The following is a 25,138-nucleotide window of genomic DNA, read 5'->3' as shown; positions in this document are numbered from 1 at the left end:
TACTCCTGACTCCAGGGCCAGTGCTTTATCCACTACGCCACCAAGCCGCCCTTCTCCAGTGTTTTCAATAGGAATGGATGCTGTATTTTGTCAAAAGCTTTTTCAGCATCTATTGATAAGATCATATGATTTCTAATAGGTTTGTTGTTGATATAATTGAATATACTAACAGTTTTCCTAATATTGAACCAACCCTGCATTCCTGGAATAAATCCTACTTGATCATAATGTATTATCCTAGTGATAACTTGTTGTAATCATTTTGCTAAGATTTTATTTAAGATTTTTGCATCTATATTCATCAGGGAAATAGGTCTATAATTTTCTTTCTCTGTTTTAACTCTTCCTGGTTTTGGTAACAGCACCATTTTGGTTTCATAGAAAGAGTTAGGCAGAGTTCCATCTGTCCCTGTTTTTCCAAAGAGTTTATGTAGAATTGGAACCAATTGTTCCTTAAATGTTTGGTAGAATTCACTTGTGAATCCATCAGGCCCTGGAGATTTTTTTTTAGGGAGTTCAATAATGGCTTGTTGAATTTCTTTTTCTGAGATAGGGTTGTTTAGGTATTTAATCTCTTCTTCATTTAACCTGGGCACCTTATATTTTTGTAAATATTCATCCATTTCACTTAGATTATCAAATTTATTGGCATAGAATTGGGCAAAATAATTTTGAATTATTACTTTAATTTCCTCCTCATTGGTGGTGAGTTCACCTTTTCATTTATGATACTAGCAGTTTGGTTTTCTTTCTTTTTTTTTAATCAAATTGACCAGAGGTTTACCAATTTTATTGGTTTTTTCATAATAACAACTTTTGGTTTTATTTATTCATTCAATAGTTTTTTTGCTTTCAATTTTATTAATTTCTCCTTTAATTTTTAGAATTTCTAATTTGGTATTTAATTGGGGATTTTTGATTTGTTCTTTCTCTAATTTTTTTAAGTTGCATGTTTAGTTCATTGATTTCCTTTTTCTCCACTTTATTCATGTAAGCATTTAGAGCTATAATATATCCCCTGAGAGTCGCTTTGAATGAATCCCATAGGTTTTGGTATGTTGTTTCATTATTATCATTATCTAGGATAAAATGGTTAATTCTTTCTATAATTTGCTTTGAATTTATTTTCAAATTTAAGGTCATTTGAGTTCCCTTGTGAGTTCTATTTGAGTGAAATCAAAATTGGGGAAGCAGAGTGGTTTAGTACAACTAGGCTCTGGTACCAAAGGCCCTTAATGAATATAATAGTCCACCCTGACATCATCTTTTTCATAAAGCCTTTCCTGATTTCCCCCACCCACTAACTCCTACCAACAAGTGTATTCAACTACTTCATATATTTTTGTATTTATTAAATCTTATATTAGTGCTAAATATGTATCATGTGTACTTTGTTCTCACAGCAACCTCTAATCCCTCAGCCCTTCAATTCTTTCCCAGGGTATTACCTCTGTAATGGCAATATTCTCCTCCCCTGTTTTGTTGTTGTTTAGTTGTTCAGTCATATCTGACTCTTCTAGAACATCCCATGGGGTTTTCTTGGCAAAGACACTGGAGTTTGCTGTTTCCTTCTCCAGTGGATTAAGGCAAGGGTGGTTAAAATTAATAGTGATTAAATGACTTGCTTGCCCTGACTCACATAGCTGGTAAGTGTCTGAGACAGATTTGAACTCTGCTCTTTCTGACAACAGGCCCAGCGTCCTATCCACTGAACTAGCAGCTGACCTCAGGTTAAGTGACTTGCCCAAGACTTCTTGGCCCTTAGTAAAAGTTTTAACTACATTATTTTGTTCTCTTAATTCCCTTGTTCCCTTATCTATTCAGTCAATAAGCATTTATTGAGACTGCTGTGTGCTAGACACTGAACAAAAGTTCTGGGAATACAAAACAGACAAAAGACAATCCCCTTCTTCTGGAAGCTCACAATTTAATGAGTGAGACAATAAGAAAACAAATATGTACAAACAAGCTATTTACAGGATAAATAGAAAAGAATTCAAAGAGAAAGTCACTAGAATCAGAAAGGTTTGGGAGAGATTTTTTTGTAGAAGATAGGATTTTATTTGGGGCTTGAAGGGAAAACAGGATGGGGGAGATGAGGAAGGAGAGCATTCTAGGCATGAGGAACACCCAAAGAGAATGCCTGGAGCCAAGAGATGGAGTGTCTAGTTCTTGGAACAGCCAAGAGGCAAGTGAACCTGGATCAAAGAGTATTTGTAAGAGGTCTGGACAGGCAGGAGTGAGGGGAGGTGAAAAGGGCAGGGCAAAAGTCATGAAGGAATTTTGTATTTTATTCTGGAAATATGAAAGAGAGACACTGGAGTTTGATAGGAAAGTGATATGGTTTGATCTGGGAAATGAAAATTGTTTTGGTGACTGAATGGAGGGTGAATTGGAGTGGGAAAGAGAGAGAAAAAGGAAGCGCTACTGGCAGGCTATTGCAATAGTCTGAGGTTATACCTCAAGACAATGTGGTAGCTATTTTAGAGAGTAGGGGGTGTATTTGAGAGATGTTGCAAAGATAAACAGGTCTTGGCCACAGGACTCCTAAGTCAGGAGTTTGTGGGACTGGGAGGAGTAGTATCCTTGATAGTAATAAGGAAGTTGGTTGAGGGGTGGGGGAAAGTTTTTTTGGGAAAAATATTGCTGATGCTCCTCTACCAAGCTTCAACCTTGGATTCAATCTTCTGCCTTCTCTTCTAATTTACTGCTGAATAGAGCTGGAGAAAAATCATGAAACTGCTTACTGGGTCTACTATAAATAATGTTATACAATCTCAACTGGATCCTTGGTTTTTTGTTTTTTAGTTTTTGCAAGGCAAATGGGATTAAGTGGCTTGCCCAAGGCCACATAGCTAGGTAATTATTATTAAGTGTTTAAGGCCAGATTTGAGCCTCTGGTACTCCACAGCCAGTGCTCTATCCATTACGCCACCTAGCCTCTGGCACCTCGATCCTCATTGTTAATCACCTATCCCACTCATTTAGCTTTTCCAAACTTTTTTTAATCCCTTCTCAGAAGTCCCATGACTCAGCCCTCCTCTTACTTTGTTAAGTGACACTTTGCTGAGAAATTGAGACCATTGTCTATGCCCCCCCCATCCTCAAATCTTTTCCTTTACCCTGGTTTCATACACAGATGTGGCCTTTCTCCTTGCTAAGACAAACCCCTTAATGTACCAGTAATTCTATTCTATTACATCTTTAAAAGATTGCTTCTGTCATTCCTATGAGCTTAAGTTTCTCCCTGTCTTCTATTTTCCTAGTGCTTACATGTCCATGTCTCCTCTATCTTCAAAAACTTTTCATTTTATCTGTCCATATCCATTAGCCATTGCTCTGTTTGTTTCTCCTACCTTTTGTGGTTAAACTTGAGATATTCTATAATCACTTCTTTTCCTGTCGCTTTAAGCTCTTTGTAGTCTAAATCACTGGACTGAAACTACCCTTTCCATAAGTAACCAATAATTTCTGAGATATGGGGAAGGGAAGCCATGGGTTTAAATGACTTGCCCAGGGTCACACAGCTAGTTAATGTCTGGGGTTGAATTTGAACTTAGGTCCTCCTGACTTCGGGGCCTGTGCTGTATCTACTGAGCCACTTAGTTGCTAGTGATTTCTTAAATTACATCAAATGAATAGCCTTTCTCAAACCTCATCCTCCTTGATTTTTCTATAAGCCTTCCACATTTTTCTATAGCCTTTCTCTTTCTAGGTTTTCATGACGCTGCTTTCCCCTGGTCCTCCTCCTACCAGTCTTATTACTGTTTCCTTTCCTAGATCTTCCATTTTTCTCAAAGGTTCTCTCCTGACCCCTCTTTTTCCTCTATTATTATTTCACTTTCTGAAAGTCCTATATACTTATCTCCCTGCAGATGGTCAATTTATCCAACTCTTACCTGACTTCATTTCACACCTCCAACTGCCAAGTAGATGTTTTGTAGACATCTTAAACTCAACATATCCAAAACTCAACTCATTCTTTCTCCGTATGTCTTCCTTTCTTCCTCGCTTTGCTATTACTGTCACTACCCTCTTCTCAGTTACTTAAATTTTTGTCATCCTTGATTCTTCACTCCCCTCACAACATAAATATCTTTTTTTAATTTATTTTTATTAAAGATATCATTTGAGTTTTACAATTTTCCCCCCAGTCTTACTTCCCTCCCCCCACTCCCCACAGAAAGCAATGTCAGTCTTTACTTTGTTTCCATGTTGTGCCTTGATCCAAATTTGAGTGTGATAGAGAGAAATCATATCCTTAAAGAAGAGATAAGAAGTCTAAGAGGTAACAAGATCAGACAATAAGATATGTTTTTTTTTTCTACATTAAAGGGAATAGTCCTTGAACTTTGTTCAAACTCCACATCTCCTTATCTGGATACAGATGGCACTCTCCTTTGCAGACAGCCCAAAATTGTTCCCGATTGTTGCACTGATGGTATGAGCGAGTCCTTCAAGGTTGATCATCACTCCCTTGTTGCTGTTAGGGTATACAGTGTTTTTCTGGTTCTGCTCATCTCACTCAGCATCAGTTCATGCAAATCCCTTCAGGTTTCCCTGAAATCCCATCCCTTCTGGTTTCTAATTGAACAACATTGTTCCATGACATACATATACCACATCAACACTCATATCTAATCAATTACCACATCCTATAAATTCAGCCATCACAACTGCTATCGTACACACACACACACACTCTCTCTCTTTCTCTCTCTCTCTCTCTCTCTCTCTCTCTCTCACCTTGGTACAAACCTGGACCATTCTAATAACCTGCTGGTTGGTCTCTTCTCTCCAATTCATTCTCCACTCAGTTATCGAATCACACACATACACACTTCCTTGTACTTGGTGATCTAGTAACACTGGCCACATTAAATACTTTTACTGCATGTCCCATGTCTAGAATTCTTCCCCTCTTCATAACCACCTCCAATTTTCCCTGACTTATACAAGAATCCTTCCCAAAAACCTCCCAATTAAATCTTTTCTTTATTATCTCCAATTTATCTCAAATATATCTTGTTTGTTCATAATAGTTTACCCCATTAATAGATGTAAACTATTGATAGATGTTTATTGATTTTCTATCCCCAGCCCTTAGGACAGTGCCTGGTATATTTGCTGTTGTTTTTCAATAACTCCTTCATGACTGCATTTGGGATTTTCTTTGCAGAGATAGTACAAAAATACTAGAGTGTTTTCTATTTTGGTCTCAAGTATATAGTATATAGTATATAACCTGGGACATAGTAAATGCTTAATAAATGCTTCCTGATTGAATGATCATAAGAGAAAGGCAAAAAGTAGGTTAATGGAAAGTAGAGCTAGGATGTTGGTTAAACTTGGCTAGGAAAGATTAGACTTTATAGCATGAAATCTGGTTCCATGATAGATTTTATTTCCTCTAGTTTAGGCCCCAGGGTAGGCAGAGTGAAACCGATAACATGTCCTTAGGCAAAAGTTATTTTGGTCATAATCTCATTGGGTGACTGGAGAAATTGATAAACATGCATACCTGAACATTTGCCTTTATATAGAATAGTATTTATTTTCCTTTTCACTTTCTAGAAAAGCTAATTGACTTAAGAAATGAATATCTTGAAGCAGATGATACCAATAAACGATTTTTGGAACAGAGGTATGGTAAAAGGGTGATTCAGAAAGCACTAGAAGAAATGGAAAGTAAAGAGTGGCTAGAAAAGAACTCAAAGAGCTGCCCTTGCTGTGGCACCCATATAGAGGTGAGTCTGTGGGGACAAACAGAATGATGAAGGTGGGTCCTCCTTTAACTGATCCATCCATTTCAAATTTGTTCCAAATGTATGCTTATGATCAAACAAGTTCATAAAACCCTTTGGCATTTGTTAAATCTTATTATACCTGGAAGATAAAAATTTCACTTAAATATTATAATTATGTCTTTTGTTTATATGGCACTCCACATTTTTCAAAGTACTTTCTTTATTATTAGAGCTTATTTGATAATGTCAATTCTTTTATATCTGCCACATGAAGGTGAAATGGCTTCAGAGGTGGTCACAGTGTAGCTATGGTCCTTGAAAGGCCTATGTATTGTTCTAGACCTATTATTTGTTTATTTATTTATTATATACCTGTACTAGAAATTCTCCTTCCATCCCCTCACCCCCAAATTAGTTCAGAGTGAGCTCTACCTAATAATATTGGTTACCACAATCACTATGAAAAAATGCCATAAGAGTCAATTGAGACTGACATCCAAAGAGCCATATATTGGAGTTGGAGGGATTTTTATTATTTAGTGAGATTCAATTCATTAGAACTTGTATGTTTATATATATGTATACATATATATATGTATATATGTATATGTTGTTTTATCCCTGTATCTTTCAGCTCTAAAGGCCAGGTGTTCTGATTTGTATTGATCATCGAAAATTATTGTTGTAACAAGTATTTAAAGACTTGTTGACTATTTCCTTTGCTTTTATAATGTCACAGAATAATTGGCACTAAAGTGAAGTGAAATTAATAAATTGTCACATATAATTCCAGTATGAGAAGAGGGAGTAAAACTGATCAGATACCCTAGTGAAATTGGTCAGATGTCATGTAGAATCTGTGTATGTTGTGTATCTCTTTGGTTTTATAGCATTGTTATTTCTACTTTTTCTTTCTCTCTCAGTAGAAATTAGATGGGTGTAACAAGATGACATGTACTGGCTGTATGCAGTATTTCTGCTGGATTTGCATGGGTTGTCTATCTAGAGCAAACCCTTATAGACATTTCAATGATCCATCTTCCCCATGCTTTAACCGGTATGTATTACATAAGAATGGCCTAAGGCAAGCATTGATCTTCTGGTACTACTTAGAATAGTTCAAATAAATACAGTAAATTGGACCATATCTATTTAGTTAGGGAACAGTTCCTGACCTGGAACTACTCAGCACTACATTTTAAAAACAACTTGAGCATAAAGCAAGTGCACAATAATATAGGAAGTGAGAACTAAAAAGAGTTGAGTAATGGTTAGCATTAAATAGGACTTTGTGGCTTCTAAGATTTGATAACATCTCCTGTCTAATATAGCCAAAGAATCATTCCATATATCATGCGTGCCCTTTCATCCTTGACCCTGGATAGCTAAATTTAGATCCTGGAGGAAAGTATGTGTTCAAATTTCTATACAGCTTTTTAGGTTTGTACAGTACTTTACAACTATACTAAGGAAGAGGATAGAGCAAGTATTTTGCCTCATTTTTTTTAATGAAATCAAAGATTGTATAAATTAATTGCCCAAGATCACACAACTTAGAATCAGAGACTAGACTTGAACCCAGGTCTTCAGACTCTATGATAAATGCCTTACAATGAACTACATTGTGCTGCCATTTTAAGGGTGCTTCAGCAAATCCTTTCAGGACATAAGTTGCATAGCTGATACTTGAAACTGAGTTCATTCTTTTGTAGTAGAATGTTTAAAATGTTAGAAATAAAGTTCTGTAATGTAGCTATCATGAAAGAAGGGCCAGAGATGTTTTTGAAAAAAAGGAAAAGGAGTGATATTCATTTCTTCTCAGTGCATAAAAATGCATTTTATTTTATGGTCTTCCAGGTTATTTCAAGCTGTGGAAATTGATGGTGACATTTGGGAAGATGAGATTGAAGATTAGTTAAACTACTTTATTGCTCAAAGCTATAGAAGTGGAATGGTTTGCCCTATTCTTTTGTCAAGTACAGTGTGTGTAACCCTGCAAGAGGTTTAGAGAACCATTCATTCTTCCCATGTAGAAAGTGCGGAAGAACATGGTTTTATTTTCATTTTCTGCTGATTAAGGCACGTGTATAATTTTCAGTGTTTGTGTAATGTGAACAATTATAAGCCAAAGGTTTTAGAAAACATTAGCAAAAACTAGAAAGTATTCAATATCATTATGTGCCCCAGATTTTAAACTAAATGTTTCCTTTGTTACCTAGGCTCAGAGGGAAAGGGCTCAAAATGATAGTATTTTAAAGACCTTTTTCATATCTCTAAGGCATCTTGCTCTTCAGGGCATCAAATTAAAAGCACATTCCTTGGGGTCATTTCCCACTGGAGCTGTTCAGTACACTGTAAGCCTAGGGGATACTGCTAAATCATAAGTCTTAAGATGTGCTCTTAACCTCCAATTCCAGGTCACTTGCCTGCCAAATTAGTCCTAGAAGTAGGAATCTTATTCCCTAAGTTGGTATAATTGAATGTGATAAAGTTGTAAATTATCAGTTGATCACATCTTCCACTGGCCTCTTGCCATTCATTCTTATAAAGAGCATATAGACATTTTTCCAGTTTATCAGAAATCACTTATTTTTTCTGATATCACAAATATTTCTGGATCATCTAATACCTATTTTCTTATTTATTGATCCAGTGGATTTGGGCCAAATGTAGAGTTCAGTGAATTGTTACAGAATCAGAAGAACATGAGTGAATCCCTTCACTTTAAAATTATGATTTCTATTTAACTCTAATGCATTTTTATTTGCAGTAAAATTAAACAATGACTTTTCCTCCATCACCTGCTGTACTACTACCCTCCCAGCCCATCTCTCATACATACCTTTTAAGTTGGGTTGGTGATTAATGCAAACTTAGTTTAATATTATACTGAGTAAAACATGAATGAAACCAGTGAGGTGCAGAGGGTAAGCATTCTTTTAGTTAAATCTAAAAGGAGGGGAGGGAAATTATGAAAAAAGTTGATATATATTCAAAGTGAATAAAAATGATTTTTAAGTTATTTGCTGCTTGTGACTGTTCAGAATACTACTTCCCCTGTTAGCAGGTAATCAAGGTAATTGTTCCAATCTTGACTTTGAATTCTGCTTTTGAAAAAACACACTTTCTGCAGTGATTTAGTTTGAAATACAGATCCTTGCTACTCAGTGTTTGCAAACTTTAGAAAGTTTTCCCCTCTTGTGGCTTTTGTGGTAGGAGTGACTTGATAGCATAGTTAACTAAAGTTTCAAGTAAATTTTTCTGGCTGAAGAAGGCCTACAGTATTTTCATTTGCTGTTATGTGAAGTCAGCCCTTTTCCATCTGCATGCATGTTATTGAAAATAAAATAGCATTTTTTTTGTTAGAACCGTATAGCTTTTAATTGGCAATGGAATTGTTAACTTTTCTTCTCTTGGTGATTTGTTTACTATGTTAAAAACACTATGTTAAAAAAGGATGATTTAGCCATCAATCAACTATCATGAGAAGTTGTTGCCAATTCGTTCCTAAAGCAATTGTCCACACTAGATAAATATTTGGTATACTTATTGTATTGGTATAATATTTGGATACTTAGAAAGGAGACAAAATAAAATCATAGAATGATCCTTTTTTTTCCTGTACTTCTAATTGGAGTTGGATTTTTAGAACCTGTGTTTTGATGAAACTGATTGTAAAAGGTACTGTCCTTGAAAACAAACACTAAATTCACTTTTTAAAAAATAAATTGAATACAATAAATGAATTCAGAAAACTAATTATCTAGTGTAATTATCAGTGTAAATAGCTGCTGAATGAAAAAAAAATAAGTTCTAGTTTTTAAGCAGCAATTGATCCCTTTAGATTGGGTGCTTAAATCTGTGGTCTTGAATTACACAGATTATAGAACACATACTGTTAATTGATGAACAGAGGAAGGAAAGGTATCTTTTCATGGGAAAAATGAGAGTACTTCTATATGTTAATAGTATGTTCTTAGATTTAAAGCATTTACCCTAACCATAGACATTGGAAGGGAAGGGGTAATTTTTTGGCATGATTTATACTAAGTTTTAACATGGTCTCAACTTTTAGCTTCTACTTATTTCTGAGTGACTGAAAAAAATAAGATACTGATTTCTATGTGTGGAAAATGCTTTGGAAAAGGATTCTTTAAAAAGCATACAGTAGAGGAGAGATTTTATTATGTTTATAGTTTGGTTTCATGAAGGCCTTGGTTACTGAGCAAAATGCTTTACCATAGCTTAACTGAATCCCAATGAAAACTTGTGAATATTTGTGACAGAAATGATATCCTTTTCAGATTTACTGTTAAGTCTAACACAGTGGTTGAAAGAAACTACATCCCTCTTAATTTTGTAAAAAAAAAGGTTTGAGTTTAGTTCTGTTAAAAATAAGAATGTAATCTACAAATGAATAAATACTTTATTTTAAAAAAGTAAATTAGAGGACTCTCCACTTTCTCGAGAGATTTCCATTGGCTGCTTATGGTATGTTATCAGCATTGTGAAATTATTTGTTTTAATATCAGTATATTAAGCTGAGATTATCCTTCCATTCAAGCAGCTTTTCTCCCTAAAAGGTGAAGACAGAGGTAGCAGGCACAAATAGTAAATCACCCCAAACAGTGAATTTGTTTCCAGGTTCTTTGTAGAGAAGTCCTACTTAAAGGTTGAGGCCCAAAAATACTCTATCCAATGAAAGGGAGCTGAAAATGGTAGTCTTCACTTCTTTCTGGCCTCATTTTACTAAGTTTGTTAATGCAGGGATCTCCAAGATAAATTACACTTTGACCCTCCCCCCCAAAAAAAAAAATCTTCGAAAAACAAGTGGTCTTTTTTAAGTTTAAAACCCTGCATGCTGATACCAGTATTTTCCAAGGTTCTGTTTTCTGGAAATATTAAGTTTCATGAGAACAGAACTTCAAACCAGATTGCAGAGTATACAGACCTCAGATTTAGTAGAAAAGTATTTCTGGTCACTGTAATAAGCCTACCTTTTTAAATTCACAAGATAATGACAAGGAAAGATACAAAAGTTTTCGGTGCTTATTATCATCAGTAGATGGCATAAATCTGTGAAATGGTAAAACTTCAGTAGGATGACAGAGCATAATGTAATTAGTTGACAGTCCATTTGATTTTCCTCTTATGTGCTCACCTTTTCTGTGTATGTGTGTGTGTGCGCGCATGCGCATCTTAGCTGCCAGGTTTATATAATCAGCCAGAGGCAGGCGAGTTGGCGAGTATTAAGGCTCGTTCTTCCCAGTTGGCCACAATTAAGTTACCGGTAAAGCAGTTAATAAATTAGGAGCAAGAGAATCATAACCACCTTGTCCTCAATAAATCAGCAGATGATCTCTATTCTAAGAAAACTAGTCATGGAAGTTTTTAATATTAATGATTATGAACTTTTAGTTTGAATTGCTATCTTTATTTTTCTGACTGAAATGAAAGAAGTTGAAGGGATATGGACAATACAGGAACAAAAACAATTTAACTGATGTTTTCCCAATAACTTTCCAAAGAAATATTAAAATATGAAAGTTGGAAGAGGACAGTAGGTTAAATGACTTGTCCAAGGCTACATGGCTACCCCTAAAATCTAGCACTCTTTCTCATATCAGAAGTGTCAAACAGGTAGGGCCAACCAGATTAAAATATAATTGGGAAATACTTAACAATTCAGTTCTTTTTTGTCATCACTTTTACAACCCTGGGCAAGTTACAGCCTCTTTGTTTTTCATCTATATAAATCAGAGGAGCTAAGTAATTAGATGACAAATATGATTTTGATTCTCTAGGCTTATACAAATTTAGTGTGAGTAGTTACAAAACATTTTGTTCAAAGCAAACATGCCAATTTTTTTGTGGGGTAGCATCAAGGAGGAAGTTCATTACTCTTAACCATGTTCCATTTGAAAATACTGAATTTAATAGAAAATATCACATTATAAACAAATCCATTTATCCATCAGCTTAAAACAGAATTTTTCTAATCTCATATTAGCTAAAATTGAAATACAAGTAGAAAATATAGTATTCAAAAAGTTCTGTCAGAGGCACCTGAATCACTCACAAAATTTTTTTCCCCAGTAGTAACTTGTCATAGGCACATAAGAGTGAGTGGAATGAGCAACAGTGAAGAGAGAAATAACACTGGGGTATATGACTAGTCACACCTAATGGAGAAAGATCCTAGGGAGCAGAGGACAGTCTACCTGGTCTATTGTCATATCGACCACAATGCCCTATACATTGTCTATAGTGATTGAATATTACATGACCACAAAGTGAAAGGTTTAGCCTTGTAGTCACAAATCTTAAAAGTGAAACATTCTTGCTGTTCTACTAAACCCAACTCGTAAGAAGTGAAGGGTATGCTGGGAAAGAGAAAAACAAGACTACCCATTCTACCTATACTTGTAATCCAGTTGAGGTCCAAAATACCCACTCTCTCCAGGTCTACTTTTTCATGCTACCATTCTTTTTCTCTCTCCCTGTGCCTTGGGGAGTACCTGTATTAGTCATTTCCCCTTATTTAGGTAGAAAATAAGGAAAACATACTTCAGAGAAAATCAAATTACAGTATAAAACACCCATTTCTGTAAGCTTAAACCCTTACAACTGAATACAGAATATTCATGTACACTCATTTTCATCAAAGGCAGATAAAACATTGGAGTGGACTGATCAATGAAATAAATTTTTTTCCCTAAAGACCTGTTCCCTCAAAGTCTATATGTCTTCGGGGGATTAGACATCTGGTTCCAAGGGCAAGTTAGTCACTATATGGTTTCTTTGAAGATTGACTTTTCTCAGTTTCTTTTATACTGTACAGTGGTTCCACTAGTTTGTTATGAACAAGCATCAACCCTACCAAAAACAAACAAAAAAATCATGGTTAGCCCAATTGAAGTACCCCACAGAGTAATCCCCAGAGGCTGTTTCTTAATTTTTTTTCAATGTCTTCTAAATCAGGGCTGCTAAAAGTTTTTATTGAAATAATAGACAATCTATTTTGATTTGCCATTTTAGTGACAGCTCTGCAGCAGCTTGGCTTCATTTACTAAAGCATTTAGTAAACCCATGGGGGCACCACATAAAATCTGCCATATTTTGGATATGCACCTTTCATGTAAAAATTGTCAATATATTCTATTCTGTCCAGTATACTTCAATGCAACAGTTACCCCTTAAATTTTCTTAGTTAAAATTTATCAAATTAGAGAACTCTAGGATGTTAAACACATCAGGTATGGTATATTGGTGAAGCCTTTTTAGTTTGGTAAGAACTGCCTAAACTTTAATAATTCAGTCACAAAATCTCGGCATTGGGAAGGGCCATTGGATCAAGTTTCCATCTGAACAGAAATCCCTCTATCATGAAGACTTCGCAGCTCAGAGCTGCTTAGAATAAGTGGACAACATAATGTAACTATCAACTCATTCATCCTGGATTTAGTCTTTTTGCAGCCTAAGATCATATTAGTTATTTCTCTGGCTACGGGATCTACTGGAATAAGCCTTCAAAGAACCAAGGGTAAAATACACTGCATAATGAGACATTGAAATAGGATTCTGGTGAAGGTGTGTATAAATTTGGATTTTCCCATCATCAGTTTGGTTAAACTGAAGTCACAGTGAAAAGTACCAGGACAGCTAGTATAATGCCCTACCCTTGGGTAGTTATTTAGCACGGTGAGGCACAGTGTAAAAACTGAGGATTCTTTTATCACAGCAAGGGAATTAGATGGTGGTTCTTCATTATTAGTATTTGGGATATTTTAACTTCATAATTTCCTCCCCACTGTTTTTAAAATCTCCACTCTCTTTAAACAATTAGCTCCCATGCCACTAGAGATGTCCAATCCTGTTCTTGAGGGACAAATCCTATCCCACAATGGAGAAGGGTGAGGAAGAAAGTCAATTTTTGTAAGAAAGTTGTGGTTTTGCTTCTTTCTATCAGCCAGAGATCAAAGTAGCTAGCCTAAGTTGGAAAATGGAATTCACTCCTTCCCCCTCTTTAATTCCATATCAACCTCACCTTTGAAATACTTAACAGTTTTCACTTTAAGCTCCAGTGTAGCATCTTCATCACACACAAATACTGCACGGGGATGCTGCTGGAAGGCAGATACAGTCCACATATGACTAATCCCCTCCTCAATGGCCTTGTGCAGTGCAAATGCCTTGTGGGCTCCCGTAATTAGGACTACAACCTAGAGATTGGAAAACAAGTATAGGATTAACAGAGTTCACAAGACAGGGAGGGAATCAAATCCCAAGAACTTGATGTAGCCCTGTCACTAAACTATTTCTCTTGGTGGGCCCAGATATAAAATTGGGAGCCTGAAGTAGATAATCTCTCTCTACTGAGACCATATAGTACAGCAGCAGGATTAGGGATGCTGGAATTAAGAAAGCCTTCATGTAGGAGGTGGCACTGGATCTTTGAAAAAGGCTAGTAACAAGTGAGGAGGAAAATGGCTGCTGCTCCTGGAGACTATGAATAGAATGCTATCTCACTTGAAGTCTAGCAAGGAATAGAGGATGAACAAATGTAGAAAAGATTCCTATATTAGTACAGACTGCATTAGATCAGATATGGGGAACCTTTTTCCTGCCAAGGGCCATCATTTATGGTCTGTCCAATATTATCAACTTAAAATTTTCCTGCTATATGGTCAAATGTTTAATTTACCCCCTAAAAAGCTCCTAGATTTATAGAATTTTGAGGGCCACCTCCCGTTGCCAAGGAAGCACCAGTTCAAATGATAAGACCTATGGACCAAATATTCCCAGTCCCTGTAAATAGATGGGAAGTGAGGATTCCTTCTAGTTATTAACTTCTACGTGGTTCTGTGAATTTGGGAGTAAGACCTGGATTCAAATCTCACCTTTGACAGTGTGACCATCTGTAAGTTGCTTAATTTCCCTGCCTTAGTTTCTTCATCTATAAAATGGTGGTTGTGGTGGTGAGGAATAACTTTAATACTTAACCTCACATGCTCAAATGAGTTGATGTATATGAAGCACTTTGCATATTTTAAAGTGCTACATAACTGTCAACTATGGCAAAAGGGCATTTCTGATTCATAAAACATCTCTTCAACCAGTTCTAACACTGAAACTTGTTTCCAATATCCCCTAGGCCTTTGTTTTCCAAACTGTAAAATGGGAACTTTCCTGTCTACTTAAAAGCTGTCTATAAAAAGGGGTTTCAGGGAGTAATTGTAAAATCCAAAAGGTTATTACCTAACCTAGTCCCCAGTAGGGAATCAGATGCTTTAACTAATGCCTCCCAAAAAATCATTAGCCAAATGGCTTTTCTTAACTATCAAAATCCTTATTTTTAATTTTGTAACCAAACCCTACAGTCCAATTACCAGAGCTGAAACTTTTCAAGGGCAACTATAAAGTGGTTAACACACAGGCTTTTTCTATTTTGCTTCTTGAGATTCAAAAATACATACGGGATAGGGGCAGCTAGGTGGTGCAGAGCCCCAGCCCTGGAGTCAAATCCGAGTTCAAATCCAGCCTCAGATACTTAATAATTACCTAGCTGTGTGGCCTTGGGCAAGCCACTTAACTTCATTTGCCTTGCAAAAAAAAAAAAATATATATAGGCTCAAGGAAAGAACTGAACAAGTGCTTGCTTCAGAACTCAGTAACATGTCTGCATTAAATCCCATGTGTGCACCCTTCTGAGTTTGCCACCTTACTCAGGGATATGCCTTACACTATTCTGGATCAGGGAGAAGGAATCAGATGACTCTTAAGAGAAGCCCTGCCTATGTACAAGGCTCCCAGAGGAAACATCAAGGAGATACAAGGTTCTTCTATCATCTCACCTCTCTGGCATCCATGACTGTACCCACACCCACAGTCAGAGCCATCGTAGGGACTTTTGAGAGATCTCCATTGAAGAACCGGGAATTGGCTAGGATGGTATCCATGGCCAGAGTCTTCACTCGAGTTCTAGACACCAGACTCGAGCCAGGTTCGTTGAATGCGATGTGCCCATCAGGACCAATACCTGCAAAGGAAATCCGTGATGCCAGAAAGACTTGACACAAAGTCAACACTCCCTTATCAAGGAGAGATTTCCCTGAACCATCAAGATCACAAATACCTGGGGGTCGCTAGGTGGTGCAATGGATAGAGTACCAGCCCTGGAGTCAGGAGTACCTGAGTACAAATTGGGCCTCAGACAATAATTACCTAGTTGTGTGGCCTTGGGCAAGCCACTTAACCTCATTTGCCTTGCAAAAAAAAAACCTAAAAAAAAAATCACAAATACCTGGAAACATTGACCCACCAAAAGAACATGGTACTATAGAAAACAAATCCAAGTTCTTCTGCAAATAGACATATTGTGGGTGACCTTGAGAAAGTTCTAATTTCTCTGCTTCAACTTCGAAAGTAGAAAGAACATGTTTTCTAGTCACTTCACAGGCCTAGTCTGAAGATAAAGATGAGAATAATAGAAAGGACTTCATAAAAATGTTAAAATCATGATAAAAGTAATCATCCCTACAATTTATTACTAAACACTGCATATATATATATACACGGACAGCTCAGCCTAGCACAGCAAACTTTGACATAAGCTCAGAGCTGGCCCATTGCAAATTAAATTACTTTTTTGTAAAGCAATAGGGTGGTTAAGTGACTTGCCTAAGGTAACATAGCTAGGCAATTCTTAAGTGTCTGAGGTCCTATTTGAACTCAGGTCCTGACTCCAGGGCCAAAACATTATCCATTGTGATACTTAGACGCCCCACAGAACTAAATTTTAAAAAAAGCTTTCATTAGTTGATAAAGCTTATCAAGTGAGTCTCAGAGTTCACAGCATGGGAGGACAAGATGTGTGCTGGTTATTAAAAGTATACAAAATATGAATGCATGCACATATTATAGTACAAAATAATTCAGCTAAGTTAACCTTTGCTTTTAGTCAGTCAATGTGTTGCAACCATTTATGTGCTGTTTTTCCTAGTTAGGTAGGTCCTGGAGTTTTAAAGCAAAGCATCCCAAAGAAATTATGCCTGCCCTCAGTAATTTATCGTTTTTTTTTATCAAAAGACAAATGCTTCCTCCTTAATCCCTCCATAACTTAGTTGAAAAATTAATCTTTTCTCCTGTCCCCCAAACCCATGTGATGAAGAAATTTCTCTGCTACCTTTAAGCAAATCAGAATTGCCACACTAAGCTCCAAAGTTTGTCCAGTGGGGATGCAAGACCCACAAAGCCCTGGGATTAAGTACCTCTGTCAACACCTCAGACTTCTCCATATTCACCAAATAAACTAATATTTTCTGTTCTTGCTGCACATAAATGGGAATAAATTTATGGAATTTCTATAAAATTAGAGCTGCATGGAACTTTATGAGAGCTAATCCAGTCTAAACCCCAAATTTTGTAGATAAACTGAAATTCAGGTTAAGTGACTTGACCAGTATAACAATAAGGGAGAGACTGCCAGGATTAGAAGTCATGTCTTCTGACTTCAAATCCATTTTCCCATGGCACCATTTTGCCCTCAGAACAATCTGAACATAAAATAATATAGCCAATGTATTATTTCACTGGATTAATTCAATGAATATTTCATCTATGCAGGACCTTAAGATCACCTAATCCAATTCCCTTAATTTATGGATGGGCCTATAGAAGTGATTTGCCCAGTATTACATAGCATAGTTTTCATACTATATGGCCTCCCACCATAAGGGACCATTCATTGTTTCTAGTAGGAATAACAAAAGGATGGGTAAATTTTAATGTCTGGAAAGGGGAATGAGAGGAAGAAATGAGTAAGGACCCAGTCCAGAAAATAGGAACACGCAGTAAGGGTCCTAAGCAGCCTGTTTTTTTCTAACAGACTTTAAGACAAGAACTATGTTTATTCTTTTCTTGAATTCGGATAGAAAAACCATCAAATCTGACCTCACCTCCAAGAAAAAGCTCAATCCCTCCAGCTTCCTTGATCTTCTTTTCAAAAGCATCACATTCTGCCTGCAGATCAGCTGCATTTCCATCGAGGATATGGGTGTTTGTAGGGCAAATGTCAATGTGCTTGAAGAAATTGTTCCACATGAAAGAATGGTAGCTCTCAGGATGATCACGTGGGAGGCCTAAAGAATCATAACACCACTGTTACCTTCCTGTCCCTCCCCTGGAAGACCTTCAGTGAAAAAAAGTTCATCTCTTGAGGTAATCCATTTCATTTTTGGAAAGCTTTCCATTGTTACAAATGATCCTTGTCTAAATCTGCCCTCTTGAAATCAAAAACAAAATTTAATCCCCTTTTCACAAAACTTTTAGATATCTAAAGAGGTAGGTATTACAGTTCTCCTCAAGTCTTCTCTTCTGCAAACTAAACCAAATTCCTTTAACCCATCCTCATGTAGCATATCTCATGTCTTTTCATCATCCTATTTGCCTTCAAGTTTATCAATATGCACTCATCAAGCATTTTATAAGTGCCTACTATGTGCCAGTCACTGATAGAATAGTTTCAAGAGTGACCTTATCAAGGAGATTTAGAATCTGTGTTCACAGGCAAACATAAAATACATACAAAATACACACAACTCAACATGCAAAACTGGGAATGAGGAGAATCTAAGGAAGAGAAAAGAAAATCAAGAAAGGGTCTCTGAAGTGGAATTTGAGGTAAGCCTTGAAGGGAGCAAGTGTTCCAAGAAAAAGAGGGAATGCATCCAGTTATGAGGAAAGGCCAGGTAAAAGTAAAGAATGTTGTGTATGTAGACCAACAACTTAGTTTGGCTGCAGCACATGTAATGATATGTAATCAGCCTGGAAATATAGGCTACTACAAGATTTAGGAAATTATAATCAAATGGGAACTAGAAGCCAATGAAGTTTGTTGAACAGGGAGGTGAAATGGTTAAACTCATGTTGCCTTTAAGAATATCACTTTGTGGAGAGTTTTTTTGGAGAAAGGAAAATGGATACAAGACTAGTTGAGAAGATAATGACTGCAGTAGTCCAGGTAAGAATTCCTGAGAGCCTGTACTTTGGTAGCTTTGCTGTGAGTGGAGAGAGGAGGATGAATGCAAGAAAGATTAAGGAAGTAGAAGTAAGATTTGGCAACTAACTGCCTGAGGATGAAGAAAAGAGAAGAGCTAGGGGCGGCTAGGTGGCATAGTGGATAAAGCACCGGCCTTGGGAGTCAGGAGTACCTGGATTCAAATCTGGTCTCAGACACTTAATAATTACCTAGCTGTGTGGCCTTGGGCAAGCCACTTAACCCCATTTGCCTTGCAAAAACCTAAAAAAAAAACCTAAAAAAAAAAGAAAAAAGAGAAGAGCTAAAGATTATTCTGAGGCTCACACCTGTGTAGTTGGATGAATGAAGATGACTTACAAAAGAAAGGGAAGTTAGAAGATGAGTAAATTTAGCAAAATATTATAAATTTTGTTTTGAACAGGTTGAGTTTGAGATGCTCATGGGACATCAAGGTAGAGATGTTCAGAAGGGAGATGGAGATGTGGGAGAGGAAATCAGGAAAGTCATGAAGGTTAGTATGTAGATTTAGGAGACCTCTTTATAGATATGAAAATCCAGGGGGGGGGAAGACTAGCAAGAAGGATCCAAAAGGTCTACAAGATCAATTGCTATAGAGGCCACAAAAGCAATGAGGACTGAATAAAGACCACTGGATTTGCAATAAAGATATCACTGATAATCTTGGGGAAAGCAATTTTAGGCAAGTAGTAGAAACAAAAACCATTCTGCAAAGAGTCATCCCTGTGAATAATGACAAGTGATGTGTATAGCTGAGGTAGATAGAGTAAAGGTAAAGACTGAGGGAACTGAGGTTCATAAATGGGGAAGTAAAGTCTTCCTAAAACATGAGGTCCAGAATTAAACACTATACTTCAGAAGTGATGGAGAAATTATGGTCAAAACAATTGTTTTTTTCTAAAAAAGTTCTGGTGCTTCTAGTGATCTGCTAGCTTGATGGTAGTCAAATGAGCTAATGAAATTTTAGGCTGCATTTAGATAAACAATGTCCAAAATTAGGAAGGTGATAATTTTCCTGTCCTCTGCCTTGATGAGACCACATCCACTCTTGACACTAGAGATTCTTAACCTTTTTTGTGTCATACCCTTCAAAAGTCTGGTGAAGCTCATGGATTCTTTCATAATGTTTTTAAATGCCTATATTTTTTAAAGCAAATTTGTGAACACCAGATTAAAGTTACCTGACCTATGTATTGCCTGAAGCAATAGTCACTTCTCCTGTGTGGTATACTAGACAACTTATGATCAACCTGGAAGGAAAGCTATTCCCCCAGCCATAGGATATAGGTCCTATAGTTTGCATCCTACCTACAAACTCCAAGAAATATATGTCTATGTCTGTCTCTCTCTTTCTCAGTCTCTGTGAATGTGTGTATCTCTCTGTCTTCCCCTCTTTGTCTTTGTCTCCCTCTCTTCCAAGTTTTCCTATTATCTCCTTCCCACTCTGCATTCCCCATAGGATTTGGTAGGGGATGGAGAGGGAGGGACATGAAAGAAAACAAAAGGTATCTCTTACCTTCTGATCTCCTTAAAAAGGATCCACAAGAGGCTCACTAGAAAAACTGCAAGTTAAATTGGGAATATTTCAAGTGCAAAGCTAACTCTTTGCCCCTCAGTGTGTACTGTTCCCTACCATCTGACCTGTGCACCCCAACTTACCACCTTTATTAACTAAAATAGCAATCAGGTATTTGGTCAGCAAAATAAAGATACAACAACAAAGTAAAACAATCAAAAATAGAAAAGGAGTTGGTAGAATATTTTATACAACAGAGAAAACAAAAATCTCCTGTTTAATATCCCCAGTAGACTGAAAGTGTTAGAAGAGGAGAAAAAGTATGGTCTAAATATGGATACCAAAAGAAACACATCTTGCCATGAACTCTTCTGCAGTCATTTTTTTGCAGAGACAGAAAGCACAAAGTTTAGAGACTTTAAGCTACTTAGCAGGCACAGGTCTTGAGTCTCCATTATCTCCCCTACCCCATTCCACCTGGTAGCCCCAAGTCAGGATCAGAAAGCTTTCAATGCCTCAGTTACCAACTTCTCATCCCAAGTCCTTGAAAAAGCACTCACCCACATACTCATCCATGTTAAATGTCTTCACGTACTTGAAGGAGAGGTCCCCATTCTTATAATACTGGATCAGCTTCTTGTAGCACTCAAGAGGAGTACTCCCTAGAAGAAAGGGAAGTCAGTGAGCATACTTATAGGGGTCTAGGGATTTCTTAGCATTTCCAAGACCCCTCTATCCCAGATCAGATCAGAAGCTCTAGGCTCCTCTTTCCAACTATCTCTTTATCTTCTCAAGATGTCTGTTTGGGGGGGGGGGGAATTCTCAATCCCTTTTTCTAACTTCTAGACAAACTCTAGTTGAAATTGGAATTCATATCAACTCTAGTCCATTCTAAATGCTTCTTTCTCTAAGTCCTTTTGAGTTTATTTCATACATATTTATTGTGTGATTGTATATTACAGAATTTAACACATTCTTACATAGCATAACGCCTGCACACATACATCTCTTTCCTTCACCAGACATTAAGCCCCCAGTAGTTAGGTAGAGTCTTGTTGCTCCTGTATTTTCAGCACAGGATTGGGGGGCCACATATGAACAAATTGCTTTACATTGGAGGACTCTAGGAGCTCCAGTGAGACCTTTCTGCTGCCTTGTTCCTTAAGAGAGTCACTACCCAAACTCTATAGCCTTTAGCCATCAGAGTTCTAATGACTCTTCAGAGGCTTTTGAAAGAGAACTCAAGGGGGGGCTAGGTGGCATAGTGGATAAAGCACTGGCCTTGGAGTCAGGAGTACCTGTGTTCAAATCTGGGTCTCAGACACTTACTAATTAACCTAGCTGTGTGGCCTTGGGCAAGCCACTTAACCCCATTGCCTTGCAAAAAAAAGTTCCTCCTCACCCCAAAAAGCTATACCAAACCAAAGAACAACAAATACAAACACAACCTGTCTTACTGAAAGTTTCAAGGAATGGATGTCCAAATTTGTAGCTCTTTCTGGGGTGGATCACCCAACAAAAACTTGTGAAGGACTGCAGATAAAATTTAATATTTATTTTTGACTACAATGTAACCCATATTACCAATGAGCATAATAAACATTTAATAATGCTTCTTGAATGGGCTTTAAGGGCTACATGAAGCCACAGATCTCAAGTTGAACATACCTGGTTTAAGGGATTCATACCTGGAGGTACAGATGAACACTGGAAGTTTCATGTAAGTCCCTCCCTATAACCATTAGTACTTGAGAATGCTACAGGGTAAGAAATACTATGCAAGGAAATCCAAACTTCTTGTTGACTGAACAATGCTTCCTAGACTTCTCACTTCCAGATGCCTCTACCTCCCCACTTCTACCCACCTCAAAAGGGTACTGTGACCTACCTGTAGGAAGTCCCAAAATGAAATACTTGTTGGGTCCTGGACCAAACTGAATAATTCGATTTCTAATATATTTGGCAGCCCATTCACTAGCCTGAAGGTAATCTTCTAGAATGATGAGCTTCATTGTGCCCTGTATGGGGATTTACAGAGAAAGAGACTTGCTCAAACAAATGTTCTCCCTTAGAACTACCAGCAAGGAAGCCCCAGAGAATTCTGAGCTGTTGATATATAATCTATTAGAAACCTCTTGCCCTGCTGCCAAGAGAGTGCACCCCCCCCCCCCCCCCCCCCCCCCGCACCAAAAAAATTATCATTCACACATCTAACAGGCCCATCCTGGCAGTTACCATTACCTGCCACCCAGTGTTGAGTATAAAGGACCATGAGACAATTGGGCAAGAATAGAGCATCCTAGAAAATAATAACTGGCATATAAATAGCATTCCCCTGTCTGGATCCCTTTGAACTAGAGAAAATTGGAGCTTTTGAATGAAGAAACAAAAGTTTACATAAGAAACAGATCTGGGTTGAACAGGAAGAACTTCCCAACAATTAAAAGTTGTGCCACAATGAAACAAGCTCTCCTACCAAATAGTGAGTTCCCTGATATGGGGTATCTAAGTAGAGGTTGGATTGCTCAATTAACCAACAAATATTTTTAAACACTTAAGCACAGTGCTCATGGGGATGGGGGGGGAGATATTTAGGAGTACAAAGGTAAAAATGATATCTCCTGCCTCAAGGATCTAGTGCCCAGTTTGTTAGGAAAGTGGGTTGAACTAATGCCTTTTTTTTAGGTTTTTGCAAGGCAAATAGGGTTAAGTGGCTTGCCCAAGGCTGCATAGTTAGGTCATTAAGAGTCTGAGATTGAATTAGAACTCAGGTACTCCTGACTCCAGGGTTGGGCCTTTTAAAAGTTCCAAGATTCTATAATAATCAAATATTCCTGTCTAGAAAAAGTGAGAATTTCTCAGTTCCCTGAGTCACGTCCTGTAACATGTTGTCTATGTTGGCTGGAGTCCTCAGATTCAAACCCTGTTTTCCTGATAATAGTTTCACCCTATTCTAATCTCACTTGCAGGTGACTTCCAGGGGATATGGGCTGGCAGTGCCAAGCTTGGATTTTAGAGCAGGAGTTAGTACGCTAGACAATTAAAAGAAAAAAGTACTTTGAAACCCTCACTGTGCTCCTGAAGTCAGGAAGATTACCTTCAAGAGTTCAAATAAGTGGGGTGGATAGAGCACCGGCCCTGGAGTCAGGAGTACCTGAGTTCAAACACGACTTCAGACACTTAATAATCACCTAGCTGTGTGGCCTTGGGCAAGCCACTTAACCCCATTGCCTTGCAAAAAAAAAAAAAGTTCCAGTAAGGCATCGAACTTGCTGGGTGGGTTGGGCTGGGCTGTCACTGACCCTGCGAGTCCCTCATCTGTAAAGTGAGCTGGGGGAGAAACGTCCCAATGGGGTCCTGAAGACTGGCCTGGCCTGGCCAGGGACCTTGCAGACCCCGTGCAAATGCCCGCTCCGGGCCTCGCGGGCCCCGGGGAAGGGAATCCCTGGCACTCGGGCACCGCGGCGGTGGGCTCCGGGTGCAGAAGCTTGGGCACCTGCCACCCCCCCCGGGGCACACCCCGCGGCTCCGGCCAGGGCCGGCCCGGGGCCGCGTCTCTGCTTCTTTGGTTTGTTTCTGGCAGGACCAGCATCTGGGACCCCCGAGGGAGCTGCCATTCCTCCTCCCGCTCACTTGGCAGCTGAGGAAACTGAGGCAAGGGGGCGTGGGGCCGGGGCCTCCCGGGCTCCGGGCGCTCCCCGCCCTCCAGCCTCTTCCCTCGGCAGCGCGGCTGCCCGGCCCCGCCGCCCGCCTCACCTCCGCTCCGCGCCGCCCGCTCCGCGCCGCCCGGGCCTCCGTGGGCCGCTCCTCCGCTCCGGCCGAGTCATATGACCGGCGGGTCACGCTGCTCCGGGCGCTGACTCAGCACCGCCCGGCCCCGCCCCCCGGAGGGGCCCGGCCCCGCCCCCAGCCCCGCCCCCAGCCCCGAGGACATGAGTTCCAATGCGACCCTCGCTAGGCGCGTGACCTTGGGCGAGTCCCCGACCTCGGGGCCTGGCGGATAAATAAATGAATAAAATTACTTCCTGGATCCTTAATTAAGCCCACGCCCTACGTTTTCCACTAGAGAACTCCCATTTCTTTTTTTTTTTAGGCTTTTGCAAGGCAGTGGGGTTAAGCGGCTTGCCCAAGGCCACACAGCTAGGTCATTATTAAGTATCTGAGGCTGGATTTGAACTCAGGTCCTCCTGACTCCAAGGCCGGTGCTCTATCCACTACGCCACCTAGCCGCCCCCCTCCCATTTCTTCTATTCCCCCCCCCAGGCCTAATTAAACTTGAACTTCCCTGATGCTGTGGTGCCGACCTCCAGCAAGCTGCCCGGCCTCCCCAACACAAAAATGAGACCGGACCAGAGAATCTGAGGGCTCTTCCCGCCCTCAGTGAGGCTGCCGGTCACAGAAGGCGCACACCCTGCCCGGGAAGCAAGACCTGAGTTCCAGTCCTCCTCCTCCGGGTATTCCACAGCCAGTGCGAGGGGAGCGGGGAGAGGGCAAGAATAACACCCAGTATGTGGGAGACTTATTTGGAGCCCGCCGGATGACAGTCCACAGAGCACCGAACCTAGAATCGGGAAGATTGGAGTTCAAAGGTGACCTCGGATTCTTACCAACTTGTGGGGTGACTGGGCAAGTCACTTCATTTCTGTTTGCCCACGGGCCCTGGAGAAGGAAACCATTCCAGTATCCTCGCCAGGAAAACCCCACGGACAGTGTGGTCACCAGGGTCGCAAAGAGCCAGACAGATAGTGCCAGCCTGTATCTGACCTGATTTATTTCTATCTTTTATTTTTATATAACCTTCATTTTTGCTCCATGCAT

At 38.9% G+C, this 25,138-nt stretch overlaps 2 protein-coding genes across 7 annotated transcripts in view; one reads left to right on the top strand and one right to left on the bottom strand.

Annotated features, from left to right (window-relative positions):
• Positions 1–25,138, top strand: part of RNF14 (ring finger protein 14) — a 121,301-nt gene that overhangs the window by 16,627 nt on the left and 79,536 nt on the right. For 4 of the 6 annotated variants that reach the window (XR_012473790.1, XR_012473792.1, XR_012473791.1 and 1 more), the window contains exons 6-7: positions 5,575–5,747; positions 6,674–6,804. Coding sequence is in view for 2 of the 6 variants with exons in the window: in XM_074212727.1 (XP_074068828.1) it covers positions 5,575–5,747; positions 6,674–6,804; positions 7,605–7,662 (362 nt within the window). In the remaining 4 variants the exon portion in view is untranslated. Of the gene's footprint in view, positions 1–5,574; positions 5,748–6,670; positions 6,805–7,604; positions 17,671–25,138 lie in introns of those variants that run through there. The other 2 variants (XM_074212727.1, XM_074212728.1) reach the window with 2 other exon arrangements.
• On the bottom strand, positions 4,184–24,139 carry GNPDA1 (glucosamine-6-phosphate deaminase 1). The gene is made up of 7 exons (XM_074212729.1): positions 24,077–24,139; positions 22,209–22,338; positions 20,881–20,982; positions 17,705–17,887; positions 15,602–15,786; positions 13,795–13,969; positions 4,184–12,623 (listed from the first exon to the last, which is right to left on the bottom strand). Exons 2-7 carry the CDS (start codon positions 22,330–22,332, stop codon positions 12,529–12,531), a joined length of 864 nt encoding a protein of 287 aa, XP_074068830.1. The 5' UTR covers positions 22,333–22,338; positions 24,077–24,139; the 3' UTR covers positions 4,184–12,528.

Source organism: Macrotis lagotis, chromosome 1 (genome assembly GCF_037893015.1).
Source record: "Macrotis lagotis isolate mMagLag1 chromosome 1, bilby.v1.9.chrom.fasta, whole genome shotgun sequence".
Classification (NCBI taxonomy): domain Eukaryota; kingdom Metazoa; phylum Chordata; class Mammalia; order Peramelemorphia; family Peramelidae; genus Macrotis; species Macrotis lagotis.
This window is presented reverse-complemented; position numbering and strand designations above follow the sequence as displayed.

Coding starts and splice junctions, on each gene's coding strand:
- GNPDA1 (XM_074212729.1), bottom strand. CDS start 22,332: ATGAAGCTCATCATTCTAGAAGATTACCTTCAGGCTAGTGAATGGGCT. Junction 13,970..15,601: donor CAGTCATGGATGCCAGAGAG/GTGAGATGATAG, acceptor TCCAATCTCTAG/GTTGTAGTCCTAATTACGGG. Junction 12,624..13,794: donor AACTGTTAAGTATTTCAAAG/GTGAGGTTGATA, acceptor TGTTTTTGGTAG/GGTTGATGCTTGTTCATAAC.